The 16938-nt window shown below is 40.6% G+C and overlaps 2 protein-coding genes across 2 annotated transcripts; one reads left to right on the plus strand and one right to left on the minus strand.

Moving 5' to 3' along the window:
• Positions 1 to 1689: 1689 nt before the first annotated feature.
• tmlhe (trimethyllysine hydroxylase, epsilon) lies at positions 1690 to 9097 on the plus strand. The gene is made up of 8 exons (XM_079508070.1): positions 1690 to 1752; positions 2774 to 2933; positions 3072 to 3248; positions 6511 to 6790; positions 7241 to 7360; positions 7717 to 7953; positions 8576 to 8714; positions 8807 to 9097. Exons 2-8 carry the CDS (start codon positions 2786 to 2788, stop codon positions 8936 to 8938), a joined length of 1233 nt encoding a protein of 410 aa, XP_079364196.1. The 5' UTR covers positions 1690 to 1752; positions 2774 to 2785; the 3' UTR covers positions 8939 to 9097.
• Positions 9098 to 9510: 413 nt separating this feature from the next.
• On the minus strand, positions 9511 to 16518 carry LOC306928067 (V-set and immunoglobulin domain-containing protein 1-like; the record flags this gene model as incomplete). Its single annotated transcript, XM_079507986.1, has 7 exons — positions 9511 to 9607; positions 10054 to 10198; positions 10670 to 10786; positions 11634 to 11789; positions 14565 to 14772; positions 16186 to 16343; positions 16515 to 16518. The coding sequence occupies 7 exons, from the start codon at positions 16516 to 16518 to the stop codon at positions 9511 to 9513; spliced, it is 885 nt and encodes a 294-aa protein (XP_079364112.1).
• Positions 16519 to 16938: the final 420 nt, after the last annotated feature.

The following is a 16938-nucleotide window of genomic DNA, read 5'->3' on the forward strand; positions in this document are numbered from 1 at the left end:
TCCTCTGTGTGTTGCACGGCTCGCAATTCATTTTCAATGGGAGTCACATGGTTTGACGAGACAAGCTTTTATGTGTGAGCGACGCCCCCCAACACTCCAAGGTATCTGGCATTACAACCCAGATACCTTTACTAGCTTCACTAAGACCATCTTTCCAAGTACACGTGTTAGACATTTAAGTTCTAATCTGACATCACTGAGGCGAGCCTAGTCCTAACCTTTGAATAACAGTCCTTTCTTTTAGTAGTATTGTTCAAGCCCTAAACTGTTAGTCTGCTCTATAGAGGGGCCTCTGGGCACAGGGCAAACAATGAATTGCTTCATACCTGCATGCAGCTAAATGAGAATAACCTAGCAGATGGAGACCAGCGGCACCAGCCTTGATAGTTGACTACAAGCACATAGGCCTAGAGCTGCCTTTACTTGACTACTTGAAGTATTAAACTGAGAAAATTCATCACCGCATAAAATAACATATGTCACCTAATGAAGTTACTTCATTTTCAACTCGGACTACAATGCTGCTTTGCTTATTATCTTATTCTTTGGATTTGTATTACATTTTATTAAACACGTGCATGGGCACACAGACATGCGAGCAGAGAATTATGCTAAGGTTCCAAGTGTTTCACATTTATTAGATTATTCTATGTGTTAGGGGGAGACACTGCAGCTCTCATGGCAGAGATACTTTCATAGTCCTATATACAGCAGGGTACCGCTCAGCAGCTGAGCTGTAGCCTCAGCTCAGCAGTGTACTACCAGCTACCATTAGGGATGGAGGGAGGGAGGGAGATTAGTAGTAACTAAGTACGTTGTGATATTGATACTTTTAGTACTATACTCAAGTAAAAAATGTGTCCACCGACTGGACACGTGTGGGGGTAGAGGGGTGCACCAAAACGTCAGCTGTAGAGACCGCCCACTCGCCCAGCTGTGTGTACGACGCATGTACGACGTCACGTGCCTACGTGTGTTGAAAGGGTGGGTGTGTCCATGGGTCATCGCAGCATCATGGGATGATAGTCCTATGATGGTAGCACTAGCCCACATCTGTATTCAAGCGGTTTTCAATGTGCATTATACATTCGCGGCAGAGGCAGCCATGCAAGGCACCAACCTGATTGTCTGTCTGTATAGATAATATTGATATACCATAGATATTGGCTTTCATGGAACAAACAGCCTACGCAAATAGAATATAGCCCACAAAGCTCACTAAAACTTCTCTGAGAACTATAGTGTATAGAACTGCAACGAGCATCCTCCTGAACAGTGATGCTGTATTATTATGCTTGTTATATGCACTGTCTACTAAAATGATGGCGTATATGCCTATTGCCTAACAATAATGACGATGATATAAAGTGTGTGTGGGTGTGTGTGTGTGTGTGTGTTCATATAGCCTAAATTAACATAATAATAATAATAATAATAATAATAAATCTAGCCTACTACTTCTACAAATATAATTCAATAACTGACAGCATCTATAGTATTCCTACTCTACGTTATAACTGTATGTTTGTATATAAAGTAATGCACTATATGCAAAGACAGTATGCACCACGCACTGTTTCGTTTGACGCACTTCCTCCTGGTGGGCTCAATCATGGATTCAGCCAGGGTGGACCATATACTCTATGGGGTGGACTCTGGTTCTGGGCTGTTGTTAGGCGGCTACTTGGCGCCACCTGGTGGTATTCTAATAGCGTGCCTGATGTCCTGAAAATTCACTACTGCCTGCAACCGGTATTCAGCCTGGCGTAGACTTGACCAGGGGCTAAACCTGGCGCAGCCAGCCTTCATTCATCTGCCTACGCGAGGCTATGCGGGCTGCGGCCTAACTCAACTTTGCCCTTTTGTTTTAATGCGTTGTGTTGAGAACTCTGTAAAGAGCACAATCTGTAACACACCCAAGGGAACGGAGACCATGGACAACGATTACATGTTTCGGAACTAGTACTTTATTATTGGATTTCTTGGAGTGTTGGTCGGATTGCCATTGAAGTTTCGTCGCATGTCAAAGCAGAGCAGATTCCACTACTGACTGCTTGTGCTTGGTAGTTGGTACGCGGTTTTGATACAAAGTAGCGGAAATTTCGAGTGACCGACAAATGCGTCAACAGTAGGCAACAATAACAGTACAGTAGGCCTACAATACGAGGGAGTGGAAATATTAGTGTGAGGGACGGTGTGTCGAGTCTGTCGACCGTGCTTCTCGCCCCCCTAGTGGCGAAAAATATAACTTCTGGGAACTCAGATTAACCTTCACTGAACTCAATTCCCCATGTTTAATTGCGCGACCACAAAAAATATTTCTACTATAACTGTTCATTGCCATGGAAACGGTTGACAGCGTGCCACGTTGCCTTATATGACAGAGAACAGGATTTGTATTAGTAAAATAATATTTGGAAGTATATGAAGGAGGTACTGTATATCTGAATTAGGTTTCAGACTCAAGCAAGTGACCTATATAAGAAATACAGTTCCACTAAGCTACAGGCTTGCTCCAAATAGGAAGTGTGGCCCTCTCTCCAATGACAGAGAGCCTCAGTAACGATAAGGCTCTGTTTTTACTTGGGTGTCAAAGGTACCATGCTTCTCTAATCTCTACTGGCAACTTGGCAAGCAAATGGCGTTTAATAATTAAACCTGGATTTTAATGAGATCAAAGTATATGAAGACTGTGAAGTGTGAAAAAGAATTCCCAAGCAGGTACAACAAAGGCTTTGCTTATACTTTAAACTGTTTCATATAATCATTTCAGACTAAGGTTGCAATGTTTTGGCGTTTAACGGTGAAATTAAGACCTGCACTGAAAGAGGCTCACTATGGACTTGGGAAGAGACATAAAGAATGCAGACACTTGATCAAGTTGAAGCACACTGACACTCAGTCAAACTGCAAGCTACGTGAGGATTGTCTTGGTGAGTTTTTCCAAGAGAATGTGCTTTACACACACACACACACACACACACACACACACACACACACACACACACACTGTGCATGAGTATATATGTGTACTATATGTGCTGTATGACACTATTTCTGTAAATTTCCAGAGCTCCACCATGATGGTCTGTCGATGCACCTCAATTATGTGTGGCTGAGGGATCACTGTCGCTCCGCTTCCAGCTACAATGCCAAGACAAATCAGAGGAACTTGGACACAGCGAGTATAGACCTCAACATCCGTCCAGCCAAAACAACGGTGGAAGACGATCACCTTGTGCTCACATGTAAGTAGACTGTTTGTGATTAGTGATTACCAATGTTTTTCATTTCAAGGACCCCCAGTTTGATAGGCATTAGAATTAGAACATGTTGAAGGAAAGCAAATCTAATTTAATTAGTGAAGTTCGTGGGCTGAGTAATTGATAGAAAACATTTTTTGGGTCAAGTATTCCTTTAATGTGATAATCATCATGCGACATCATCAAACTCACAGTCACAATGTGACTATCGTGACTATGGCCCTTAAAAAATCTAATTTAATTAGCTATTGCTTATTTGCTTTATATACAGTAGGTACAGTAGGAAAGTGTAGAGACAGCAAAGTGAGGACAGAGAAGGAGGAACAACATGCAGCACATTATGTGGCAGATGCACTATCCAAAAAAATCACACCCGTGTGAACTGAGTGGTGAAAGGTCTTATATAGCCTGATCAGCTGTGGTCACTGACGTAATGTCTCATTCCGGCCAATCACAATGCACCATGCTCATTTTTTGACGCACAGACAGACAGACAGACAGACTAACAAAGCCAGTTGTAGGAGTGGTTTACACCACTCAAAAAGATAAGTCTTAAAAAGACAAAAAAGTGCGATTATTTATTAGGACGCAGAGTGAGAAACCAATGTTTCGGCAGATGCAACTGCCTTCTTCAGGGTATGGTGCACTATCCACTGTATCCAGTCATATACCTGCATGCCCCATGGCTCCAGGTCATTGCTTCCTGGGATTGTGAAACACATTTGCACAATGGCTCAATATAATGTCATATCTAAATTAATTTACTGTTTTGAATGATGTCCTTTGCCTGACCACACCAAAGGACTGATCATGATAGTTCCTGTTGTTTCATTCATAGCTCATTTAACCCTGGTATCCCCATTTTCAAAAAAGATGTCATGTTGCTACGTTGTGATTGTGAGTTTGATGATGTCGCCTGATGATGATCACAATAAAGGAATACTCCTAAAAATGTTTTCTATCAATTACTCACCCCACAAACTTCACAAAGCCATTTTCATGGCTCTGCTCTGAGGACTCTGCTGAGACCAAAATGAAACAATATAATAAATTGTTATTACAAGTGAGGCGCCCCTCACTTGTGTGAAGTGAGGGGCGCCTCACTTATTTATGTGGTACCACATGACGTCACATGCTGTTTACTGCTGTAAACAAAAAAAAAGTCCATAGACTTGGCTACCATAAACTGTAATTCAAAAGCCAAAATAATATAAACTGTAATTCTAAAGTCAAAATTATATAAACTGTAAATCAACTGTCGGAGTGTAATCACTGATGAGCCTACCTAATGATGATATAGGTTAAAAATCACACTGAAGTGAGGGGCGCTCTTATCATACATCACATTCCGTGCTCAGCCAATGAAATCATCGCTATGGGGTACACACAGACGCACAATATTAACTAGAAAAAGTGCCCCTCGGGGCACAGGTCTCCACCAGGCCAGGTTAGGTTGTGGCCTCCTGGTGGCACTATAATAGGCCAATGTGAAAAGGGTTCCATTTGTTCTTACACCATTGATGGCAATTGGATGATTTGAGAGACATACACACACTCGGACGGACGGAGTGCAAAACATACTCTCTCCCCATGCCTTCGGCCTGGTGGAGACAATAAACTGTTTATATATGTTTTTGCTCTGGTTGAGATTGGTTCAGGAATGCAACAGAAACAGGCTTCATAGGGTGAGTAATGATAAGACATATTCCTTTTAACATGAGAACACACATTCGATTTGAAAACATAATATGGGACACTTAAGGTCTCTGCACACTGGACGCGTTTTCATATTTTTTGCTGTGTTTTTCCGACGGTTTTCCGAATAACGCATCCAGTGTGCAACCACCTTTACTCTCCTGGGACTGTATGACCCGTAACATAATGAATGTTAATAGTAGAAATGTAACAAATGACTTGTAACAACTTGCCCAACACGACCTACCTGTTCACCAAAAAATCAGTTTAAAGTAAAAAAAAAAAAACAAGATTTGAAAACATATGCATTGTTAACTGATCTAATTTGGCCAGGAATAATTATTTTGGGGTATTGTATCCCATACAGTAAAATCCTTTGTTAATATAAGAGTATAAATATTTACTCAAAACGGGTGGAAAAGGTTCATTTGGGTCAATGTTAAAAATCACATCTACAAGCTCATATATACCAGTAAGACGCCCTGAGGGCGAGAAGCGAAGGGCGAGGTCACGTGCACACATCCGCCTGGGTGACGGCAAACGGCAGACTGCTGGGCGAGCGCTGGTGCTTTGGTATCAACATATTAAATTAATTCTGTACTGGCCATATATGGAGCGTGTCTTGAGTGTACAGGGTTTGATGAGGTCAGATCAACATATGGAATGTCAGAACAGGTCAGCTCCATATATGGAGATCTAAGGGTTTGAAGTTTGAGGTCAGGTGTAGAGATCCATATATGCAGATCTAGGTGATGAACGAACCACCGGGAAATGATATGGCCATATATTGACATTCCCATATATGGGGAAGGGCCCCTGGCGATGTTGTCTACGTCGCGACTTCATATATGCCCAAATATGGAGATCCCTGATGATGTCACGTGATGTCACGAGGCATGACCATATATGGAGGTGTGGGTGACTAGACGTGATGTCACGATGCGTGGCCATATATGGAGGCGTGGGGTGACGGACGGGAAATGCACGTTTTCATAGTAAATGCGACCTGCCATGGCAATAACCTGACTGCCAGATGGAAGACATCATGTTTCACAACCGACTTCCTTCTGGAATCACTGTAGCCCAATCGCTGAAGAAGCTGGGTCCTTTTTTTTCAAGCTACGGGCGGGATGGATGGCAGATCCCGCCCGTAGCTGCCGCTGATTGGTCCGAGCCGTGGCCGTCTCGGTTCATCGCTACTCCACGAGATGAAGGCTGAGTTGTGAACTTGTGAATCAATACCGCCACCATCTGGCGTAGTCAGGTTAATATTATGCTATTTTCTTTAAATCGTGATACTTACACTCATCCGTATATACTGTATAGCTAACATGTAAAAGGTCACAGATGCTTTCCTGGTTTTAATGGTAAGGTCATCAGGTCAGGAGACCTGATGATGATCTATTGAGATCGAAACGTTGTCTTCCTTGCAATAAAGTATTCCTTTAGCTACCTCCTTCCATGATTGCTTTATTGGCACCCACTGTCGAGGTGCGTGTAAATAGGTATGCTCTAAAAACTGTGTTTGCTGCTGCCCTGCTGTTTTTCCCAGGGCCTGACGGTCACGTGACAAGGTACAGCCTGAGCTGGCTGGCCGAGAACAGCTACGAACGCCAGAGGCTGCGCACCGTCCAGCCGCGCGTCCTCTGGAACTCCGACATCTACACAAGTTCCAAAGTAACCTCTGCCTCATGGGAGAAGATCATGAGCTGTGAGAACGAGCTGAAGACATTTCTCCAGTGCTTTCTGCTCTATGGCTTCGCTTTGGTGGACGGGGTTCCACCAACGGTTGAGGACACGGAGAGGTTAACCCAAAGGGTCAGCATAATCAGGTAGTGCTGCTTGTGGTTTTACAGTAGTCGTACTGTAGACGGTGCTTCCCTGCAATGTTTACTCACTCCAGTTTACCGGTTGGGCTGGGCAATATATCAATATTATATACATAAACCTGATCTGAGACTAGATATTGTCCGGGATTTGGAATTTTGTCGTATCGTGATGCGGCATAAGTGTGGTCTTTTCTCTGGTTTTAATGACTCACCATAATGTAAAAAAAAATCTCAATGTCACAAAGTGATCTGTAATGCTTTGCTATTTCCCCCAAAATGTATACATTTGATATTGTCGTCACAATACGATGATATCGGCACAATATCGGAATCTAGGTATTTATTTAGTCAAAAACATAGTGGTATTTAGTAAAAAACATGGTGATATTTGATTTCGTCCAAATTGGCCAGCCGTACCGTCGTCTAGATTCTGACATTTGTTGTCCACACCAGAGAGACTACGTATGGGAGAATGTGGAGCTTCACTTCAGATCAGTCCAGAGGAGACACAGCCTACACCACACTGGCTCTGGATCGCCACATAGACACCACATACTTTCAGGAACCATGTGGGTAGGTAGTTTCAACATTCAATATCAGTTGCCATATCAACCAAGGTTGCCTGGAATTTGTCTCATTGTGGCCTGGACAAACAGAGGACAGCACTGTTTGTTAGCATGCCATATATTCTTTTAAATGGCAGTAGTGCATTAAAATGTAAATTATTTAAATATATTTAACCACTTCTTAAACCATAGGCTAGACTTGGTAAGCAGGACCTGCATTGTCTCTGTATTGTGCTTTTTTTCTGTCTACACCAAATCTCTATGCCAAAAATAGCCGATCTTCAAGATCACAACCTCGCTGCAATGAAGAGATTTAGTGCAGACGGAAACGAGCATTTTTAACACTAAGGATTTCTTGTGTAGAATCCAGGTGTTTCATTGCCTCAAGCACGAAGGAACAGGAGGAAGAACGCTGCTTGTAGATGGCTTCTACTCTGCCGACAAATTACTCAAGCAGTCCCTCGAACAGTTTGAGCTGCTTGCGACTGTTCCCATCAGACATGAGTACATTGAAAACACACCCACCCACCGCAGCCACATGATCGGCATTGGCCCCGTGCTCAACGTGTATCCATGGAACAACGAACTCTACCTCATTCGGTACAATAATACTTTTAATTTGACTCGACAAAGGAATCCCCTTAACAGTCAAGTTCAATGAAGTGTAGAACCCTGGGTTTACATATGACTATGTAAACACTTTGGTGTTTACATAGAAGAGATATTTGTAGCTCAAAAGAAAGAAGAGAGTGTCTACTTTCATTGAAGGGGAAAAGTGTTACCGTGATGTTCAGTTATTTAGTTATTGGCAGTTGAATATAGCTTGTTTTCACCAAAAACGCTGTCTGGGGGGGAAAAAATCACCTGCTCCTAGTATGTGAAAAGGCATGTACTAAGACACGTTCTTGTGCTAAAAGTGTGATTTTGAGACCTGTTTGGCCCATTATTTTGAGCTCACAGACGCAACAGATAAAGATTATTGTACAATATTTGAACTAATATGGCCAGGTACTGTAGAGTATGTATACAACCCAGGGCTTAACAAAGATCACCATTTTAATCTAGGACTTCTTTGATGTGGAACCAAAATGATTACACTATCTCTTTTCCCCATGTATCCAATCTAATGAAGCAGAAATGTTAAAAATAATAATAATAATAATGCATGAATTAATCTTAAATAATGTTAAAATATATAAATATTTGTGTGTGCTTTGCACAGATACAACAACTATGACCGTGCTGTGATAAACACAGTTCCCCATGATGTTGTTAAGAGGTGGTACGTGGCTCATCGACAACTGACCACAGAACTAAGACGGCCAGAGAATGAACTATGGGTTAAACTGACGCCAGGCAAAGTAAGTGTGTGTGTGTGTGTCAGTGTGTGTGTGTGTGTGTGTGTGTGTATTGTACCCCATCACATGTCTGTTCTTTTTTGCATGTGTTTAAGGTGATTTTCATAGATAACTGGCGAGTCATGCATGGCAGAGAGTCTTTCACTGGGCTGAGACAGCTGTGTGGTTGCTACCTGACCAGAGATGATGTCCTGAACAATGCACGTTCCCATGGACTGCAGGCCTGAGTTGACATGACTCTGCGATTTTTCCATGTCACATGAAGCACATTGCTTATAAAAAACTAAATCAAGTTGAAGCTAAGTCCCTCATCAAAATCCCTTCTTAAGTTCTTTGAAATAATGTATAGTACTTAGCCCTTAATAATAAAAACCTATTAACTTTTATTTGTGTTTCAGTCTTCATTTTCAATCTGATGAGATGAGTCAACAGTCAACATTGTAAATATCACACTGAATTTGTAATACGGAAAAGCTGTTGTGATTACTTTTGAATGCAGTTCCTGTTCTTGCTGCATCTAACATTATTGTAGTGTTTGATTTTAAACTCACAAAGGTTTTAAGTAAAAAAACATTTCTCAATTGTGCTAAACACACACACGCGCACACACACACACACACACACACACACACACACACACACACACATTGATTCAGAACACTAAATATAGTAAAAATGCAATCTCAAAGCGGGCAAACTGACATACAGTAGGGCACACAACAGACTAATTTGGACTATAGCACAAACCAAGGGACATGTGGAATGAGTCCCAGTGTAAGCCTGGTTTATGACACGGTTTTCAAGCTTGTGCCTCATCTTCCTCAGCCTGTTGGTGTCTTGACACAGTTGCCATGGGAACCCCATCTGAGGTTGGTGGGGCCTGGTGAGTGCTCCCCCTGGCGGAGAGAAAGGGGTATGATATTGCAGTCATGCCACTGTATTGTACAGGGTTTACTGTAATAATGGGTATTCTAAAGTAAAATTCAAGCACATAAAAAAACACCTTAAAAGTGAATATTATTCATAATTTCAGTGAGTATCATTGATGACTAACTATTAACTAACTATTCTGCAATGATGTTTATTATTTGATTATTGACCTTTAAACTTTAAATTGACCAAACCACCATCAAATCAATGTTTTCCCTTGGGACAATTATTGTCTAAAAGAAAAAAAGAAGAAGCAAGCACTGTGTTGGAATGTCTGTGTGAGTTGTAGTGAATGGGTTACTATCCCAGACCACCAGTATGGTCCTTTTTTAACATTCAATCATTTTTCAATGATTCCCACCACCTGCACTTCATTATGCAAGTTAACAAAAGGTGCACATTATTATCTCACTTCATCTCTCTAGCCTCCTGCTGTTTGACTGCTTTGTATTTTTGCTTCTTCATTTTGTGTGCGATGAACCAGACGGCCAGGATGATGAGCGCACATCCAAGCAGCGCGCCTATCACTGCCCCAGTAATCAGCCCGTCTCCAGCTTCTGTAAATTGACAGGTTGTTAAGCCAGCGAATGGATATTATTTAATACATCTTTTTAGGCCCAGACCCCTCAAAATAGTCATATTTGAACACCCCCCCCCCATACACACACACCCTGGCAAGCACTTGGAATTAGGAGTTAAGGCATTACATTTAGTTAGACTCGGTTCCACAGATCAATATAGTGAAAATAGAAGATCTACAAGCTCACAACGCCTCGCAATACGAGGCGTTGTGAGCTTGTAGATCACCAGTTTCACCAGTTTTTATAGCATAGTTTGTTTTGTTATATACCTTTGATCATGATGCAGTAATGGTATTTTTTATTTTTTATTTTTTTGAGGTATTAAAAAGGTCTTAAATGTTCTTAGTCACATTGTCATCTGGGGACCCCCCGAAAAATCAAGCCACAGGTTGAGAACCACTGGTAGAGAAAAAAAAAAAGGTTATGTGAGTCGTGACCTCCCCATACCTTCAGTGAGTTCCACAGAGCAGATGTTGAATCCCACGACATTGGAAGCGTTGCACTGATACTCTCCAAACTGAAACTGCGATATGTTGGTGAACTGCAGTATTCCAGTTGTGGTAGCTGAAGAAAAGAATAATTAGAGAACACACACAGTGCATTCGCTTGATTGAATTTCTTCACTTTGACATTCAGAGCACTGGGCAGGAATCACATCGTGTCAACACCCGTCGAGGGCCATTGTGATGCTCTGTTTTAATGAAACAGTGGGATTCCCCTGGTCCGCACCTGTTCTACTTCTGTGTATGAAGTGAGTCTTCATACACAGACTAAACACTAATTCCTTCCTAGTGTTGATTTTGTCGACTAAAACGATGATGGAAAATGTTTGTCGAATACCTTTTTTCACTGACAAAAACTAAATATAAACTAAGCTAAATCTATGACTAAATATATTGACAATTATGTCAAATACCAAATAACAAATAAGTTAAAAAATAAATAATAGTCTTAGTCCTTTCCTAACATAAAAAGCTAGGAAAGCGATCCAGTAGAACTAAAAGACAATTCATTTTATGTTTGTTTGTGCTAAAATAGCAGATCTACAAGCTCACTGTGACGTGTTGTGAACGTGTAGATGAGCTATATTTAAGCATGCAACCAAGTATAAAATCAACAATTTTGATTTACGACGGCATCACGGGCGGCCAAAATACATTTTTATCAACAAAATCAACGGTAGATTTGGTCGACTAAAATTGTATGATATTTAGTCGACTAAACCTAGACTAAAACTATAACTTTTCAAATGACTAAAATATGACTTAAACTAAATAAAATTGTGTTCAAAACTCTGACTAAAACTAAATCGAAATTTGCTGTCAAAATCAACACTGCTCAGTGCACACTTTAATTTAGTACACGCACACGCACGAACACAGAACACACGCACAGACTACTTAGTACTTACTGATACCCTTCACCGGCATCCTCGTCTTGGTTTGGTCCAGTCTAGTCCAGGTGTATGTTGGGGTGGGGCTTCCACTTTCACTGTGGCACTTGAGGGTGACCCGGTGTCCAGACTCCACGTCACCGTGGACGGCACAGTACGGAACAGACGGCTTCTCTGAACGAGAGAGATGATGATTAATGCACACACTTGCCAAAATAATTGGTTTCCAAGTAATTACACATCTTGCTGGGAAGCAACAGGTCTCATTCTACTGCAAGGAAATGGCATATACAAGTTCAGACACATGAGCTTGTAGATCTGCTGTTTTTGACATGTGACACTGGACAAATTAAGCACGATTTATTAAACAGATTTTGCATGTTGACACTGTTTTGTTTGGCACCATTTTTTTCCCCCTCAAAATTACAGACAATAGAAATTGCAGTGGTGGAAGTAAATGGTAAATGGTGCATTTATATAGCGCCTTTATCCAAGGCGCTTTACATACATTGTGCATTACATTCACTCACACACACACACATTCATACACTAATGGCGACGGAAACCATGCAAGGCACCAACCAGCACATCAGGAGCAATTAGGGGTTCACATGTCTTGCTCAAAGACACTTCGACACTAACTCTGGGGGAGCCCGGGTTCAAACTGGCAACCTTGCGGTTACCATCCGGCCACTCTACCCCTGAGCCACAGTATCCCAATTTCCCAAAGTAGCAACATCACAAGTAATTTTGTATGTATTGACATCAAACACGTTGCAATCTCGTAGATCAGTTATTTTTGAATAGATGAAATATAAAATGGGGCTATCATATTAATAATCTAAATGTGCAAAGTCAAATAATTAAAAAGTAAAAAGCACAATATTTGTCTCTGAGATGTGGAGGAGAAGCATAAAGTCTCATACGGTAGTCGGGTAAAGTAAAAGTATCTCAAAATCTTACTTAAGGTAAAGCAGCCCATAACAGTACTTGAGTAAAGGTACTTGGTTACTTTTCATCACTGCTGTTATGTATTTTGTATGCGGTGTCAGGGTTCACACTTCACAGTCACACTTTAATTTCGTTGCGGTCGAGGCAGAAACCTTGTATCTCCATTTCAACTTTGTATGTTTTCCCCATAGAGTTATGGTTTTCCCCCTGTTAATTAATGCCCCACTTCATCATACAAGAGTGTCGCACAAAATTAGTGAAAATAGCAGATCTACGGGTTCACGACACGTCACAAATGCAACGCTTTGTGTGATTGTAGATCGGCTATTTTCACTAATTTAGTTTAAAAAATAATAACATAAAGGGGAACACTTTTGGACATACAGGGTTTCCACCCGACAGAGACGATTTACAACACTGACAATAGGGAGGCCGCCACTGCTGCTGCGGTTACCATAGAAACAAACTACCATGGATACCGAGGCCTGCGAGGTTGTCCTAGTAACTCGGTGAATGAGAGGACGCAGGCGGAATGTGATTCACTCATCACACACACAGGGCCCAGCATCACCGTCCTAATGAATGTGTTTATGCTCTGGGACAATGGATGGCACACGTAGAGGGCATGGTAAAACATACTATACTGTACAATGCATCATGGTTTCCTAACCGGTGGTCTGGGTCTCCTACTGGTGGGTCTCCTATTGGTGGCTTGTTGGGTAGGTGGACAGGCATCATGAACAGATATACAAGCTCACACAATACGTTGTTCATGTTGTCAATCGTGGCGTACATGTTGTATGCTTGTTGTAGAGCGGCTATTTTCACAGTTTTAGAAACATTTCCAAAGTGAATTGTAAATTGAAAGTGGTTGTGTGTCTGTGCGGTTCTATAAATATTTAACCAATGCAAAGCATTGTGACTAAATAATATACAGTGGATATTTTGGAAGTCTGATCTTTTTTCCATTTCCTAAGACCTGTAATGGTTTTGGGCATACTTACATACAACATATGTATAATAATAATAATAATAATAATAATAATAATAATAATAATAATAATAGTTAGTATTAGTGTATTATTATTATTATTATTATTATTGCTGTTACAATGCCAGAGTAGTCAAGAATATACTATGTAGCAAGAAGATGCAAGAATTAAACCTTGAAAAAAGACTTGCTGAAGATGACACAGGCAGACAGGTTGGTTAGTGCATACAAGGACACTGTCAGTCTCCTCCATTGACCTGACCTAGATTCCAGCAGACAGACTGGTCCTGCAGTTACTCAACATCTGCCTTATTGTCAAGCCAGTTGTATCATTTGGTTGAATAACTGACCTTAGCATTCTGACACAGAGCAGCTAGGGGCTATTTGGACTTCAGGCTACTGTATGGCTGCAGCGTCCGCTGTGTAAGTGATTCTAGGGCTGCACTCCATACTAGCATAGTAGCAGTGCAACAGTTATTCAAACTAATTGCTTTCATTGATTGTAAATTTAATCCGCAATTGATGTGACTAAAAAGAATCGAATTGGGGGGAGAGGGTAAATTTGACTTTTCTTTCCAAAATCTTTTAAAATATTGAAGATCTGCATGCTCATAAGTTTTGTTTTGATTTGTTGATTTGCTTACATTAACATTTGATTAATGGACTGGTCTCAGACCAGACAATGGTTGAATAATGACTTGAATAATTACGTTGTTTTATTAATTATTTTCCTGCAAATATTTTGCTTATTTTGTTAATATTTTTTACACATTGTTTTTAAGTGTGTGTGTGTGTGTGTGTGTGTGTGTGTGTGTGTGTGTGTGTGTGTGTGTGTGTGTGTGTGTGTGTGTGTGTGTGTGTGTGTGTGTGTGTGTGTGTGTGTGTGTGTGTGTGTGTGTGTGTGTGTGTGTGTGTGTGTGTGTGTGTACAGAATTATTTCGTCATTGACCTGGATTATATAGGATTCAAATCCTTCTGGTCTCTGTCTCTGAAAGTTATAAACTTACCGAGAACATTTACAATGATGTTGGCCTCAGACAGTCCCTCAACATCAGGAAAGTTGTGGACCTCACAGGTGTACACCCCAGCCTCTGAAAGCTCCATCTTGTCTATCCTTATTGAGACAATGTGGGTGGTGTTGGGAGAAATTGGGGGATGAAGCCTGCCCTCGTAGGCCTTTGCAATGACAGCCTCTCCTGACTGATAGTAATAGACCTGGAAGTAAAAAAATAAAATCCTTTAGTAGTAGATGTATTTTAAAACAGGCTTCACTGAAGTTGAGGTTGTGCTGTATAAAGTAGGATTGGATTTCTTCAGATAACAGTTTTCAATTGGTTAGTCACCAGAACCCAAATTTGGCATCCAGCTTTCGGCCTTGGTCCAGTGGTTTTCCCACGCAGATTTAAAACACGTACACTGCAAAATTTTGAGTGTTCATTTAATTATTACAAAAAATAAAAAAGAATTCCAAGAGTATACAAATGTAAGTAACATTTGGTTGGTTACATTTGGACACTGGGCGTAAAACAAACACTCAGAACTTTACAATGTACAGTCTGTAATTAGAACACTTTTTGGCCAACACCCTTTGCACAAAGCTGCACATGCAATGTGTTGATGTGTTGACAGCTGTTGGTTATTATAAGCATACAGTACAGTACCTGTGTCCATCCAGATTGAGGGGTTAGCCTACATGCCAAACACCCTTCAAGTGTGAAATTAATGTTTTCTGCTCTTTTTTAAACGTTTAGAAAAATCGTAATTGTGAATGTTTTTACACATTTTCACATTTTCATGGGATAAAATATTTTCAGATGGGGGTCTGGGGCAAAATGCATATAATTTTAGGGCTACTTGGCATGAAAATGTGTGAGAACCAAGAACCATGCACTGGACTAATACACAATACCAGTGACAAATATTAAGCTTGTGTAGAGCTGTGTGGATTTATCTGAAATCTGAATCGCAGCCAATGTTGTTTTACCAGGGTGTGTCTCTAAACTGGCGGTCAAGAGCAACAGCCATGATTATAACTGAACCGCCTTTTTTTCTCCTTTTGTAAATGTGAAATGTCTTGGTTGACAAACATATCTCAGGTGCATATAAATGACATTAAAATATTATATTTTGAATCTCCCCTCATTCACATTAAGTTCTCTTATGCGATTGTGCAGCAGTAAGTGGTATCGGATGTAAATTCATATAATAGAGAATAGAGATATGAAATTCTGCATTTTACCTTTAGTTTATGACAGTCAATCATTGTCAACACTTGGTGGTGGGGCATAATACAACAATCAAATTATTATTAACTTGATACAGAACCTTGCTTGACCATACACTAAATAGGCTTACCTTGTGCTATTGCATCAATGGAGCCCCTATTGCTGTAACTTGGACTAAAACATGTGATTACGAGTCTTAACATTTAATAAAAACTAAATAATAAAATAAATGGTTGAAAGATGGTCAACATTGCAATGGACGCTTATGGTCAATTTAGACTTTGTTGTGTTGTAGATCTGCTATTTTTGGTCTGCAATGTCGTCGTACGACGAACATACATTTTGGCATTACAAATGGAGAGAAACTTTGAGTGGGGAAATAGCATATGAATAGCATATTTACCTGTTGACTCAAGGAGGTCTTGCCGACAAAGTTCCATTGGATGATGAGGCTATTGGTGTCTGCACTGGTAGTAAACATACACGGGATAAGGACACTTTCACCTTTTGTTACATTGACCATTTTCTGAGGGGTCGTCACTGTGATGAGTTCAACAGCACCTAGAAAACAAAACGGTCCAGTTTTACACCCAGAACCTCGTTAGACTTAAGATAGCATAAAACCCATAACCAGGACAAAGCTTTCTAATATCACCATAGGTTTAAAAGATTAACTTCTCTTTTTTTTTTTTTAAGTACACTTTACTTAAAAGACTGAAGCAGAATACTCACCCATCATGCTTATTAGCACTATTGTGCTCAATGTGGAAAACATCTTCAACAAAATGTCATTGGGAGAGTAGCACTAAGGGATATTTCTAAATGGTCTTGCTCTGCCCAGCCGTTGTTTCTGAGTCTCTCTTGTGATTAGAACCTAATGGGATGACGATAACGTTACAGCTGAATAGGAAAGGTTACTCAGTGGTATAGCAGCAGACTGCTTTGATACTGTGCAATGTAGATAACACTGTTTGCATATCAATGTTTGTGAGACTGGGTGTGTGAATGCTACAATATTTTTCACATTTCTTTCCTCCTCACAAATGAGAAGTGAATTAACTGTGTTGTACAGTTTTGCAGTAACTTAAGTTACTATAAAATGGGGCTATCGTATGGGGCTATCTGTTATAGAGTGTTTTTTAGGTTTATAGTATGG

This window comes from Electrona antarctica (assembly GCF_951216825.1).
Source record: "Electrona antarctica genome assembly, chromosome: 8".
Lineage (NCBI taxonomy): Eukaryota > Metazoa > Chordata > Actinopteri > Myctophiformes > Myctophidae > Electrona > Electrona antarctica.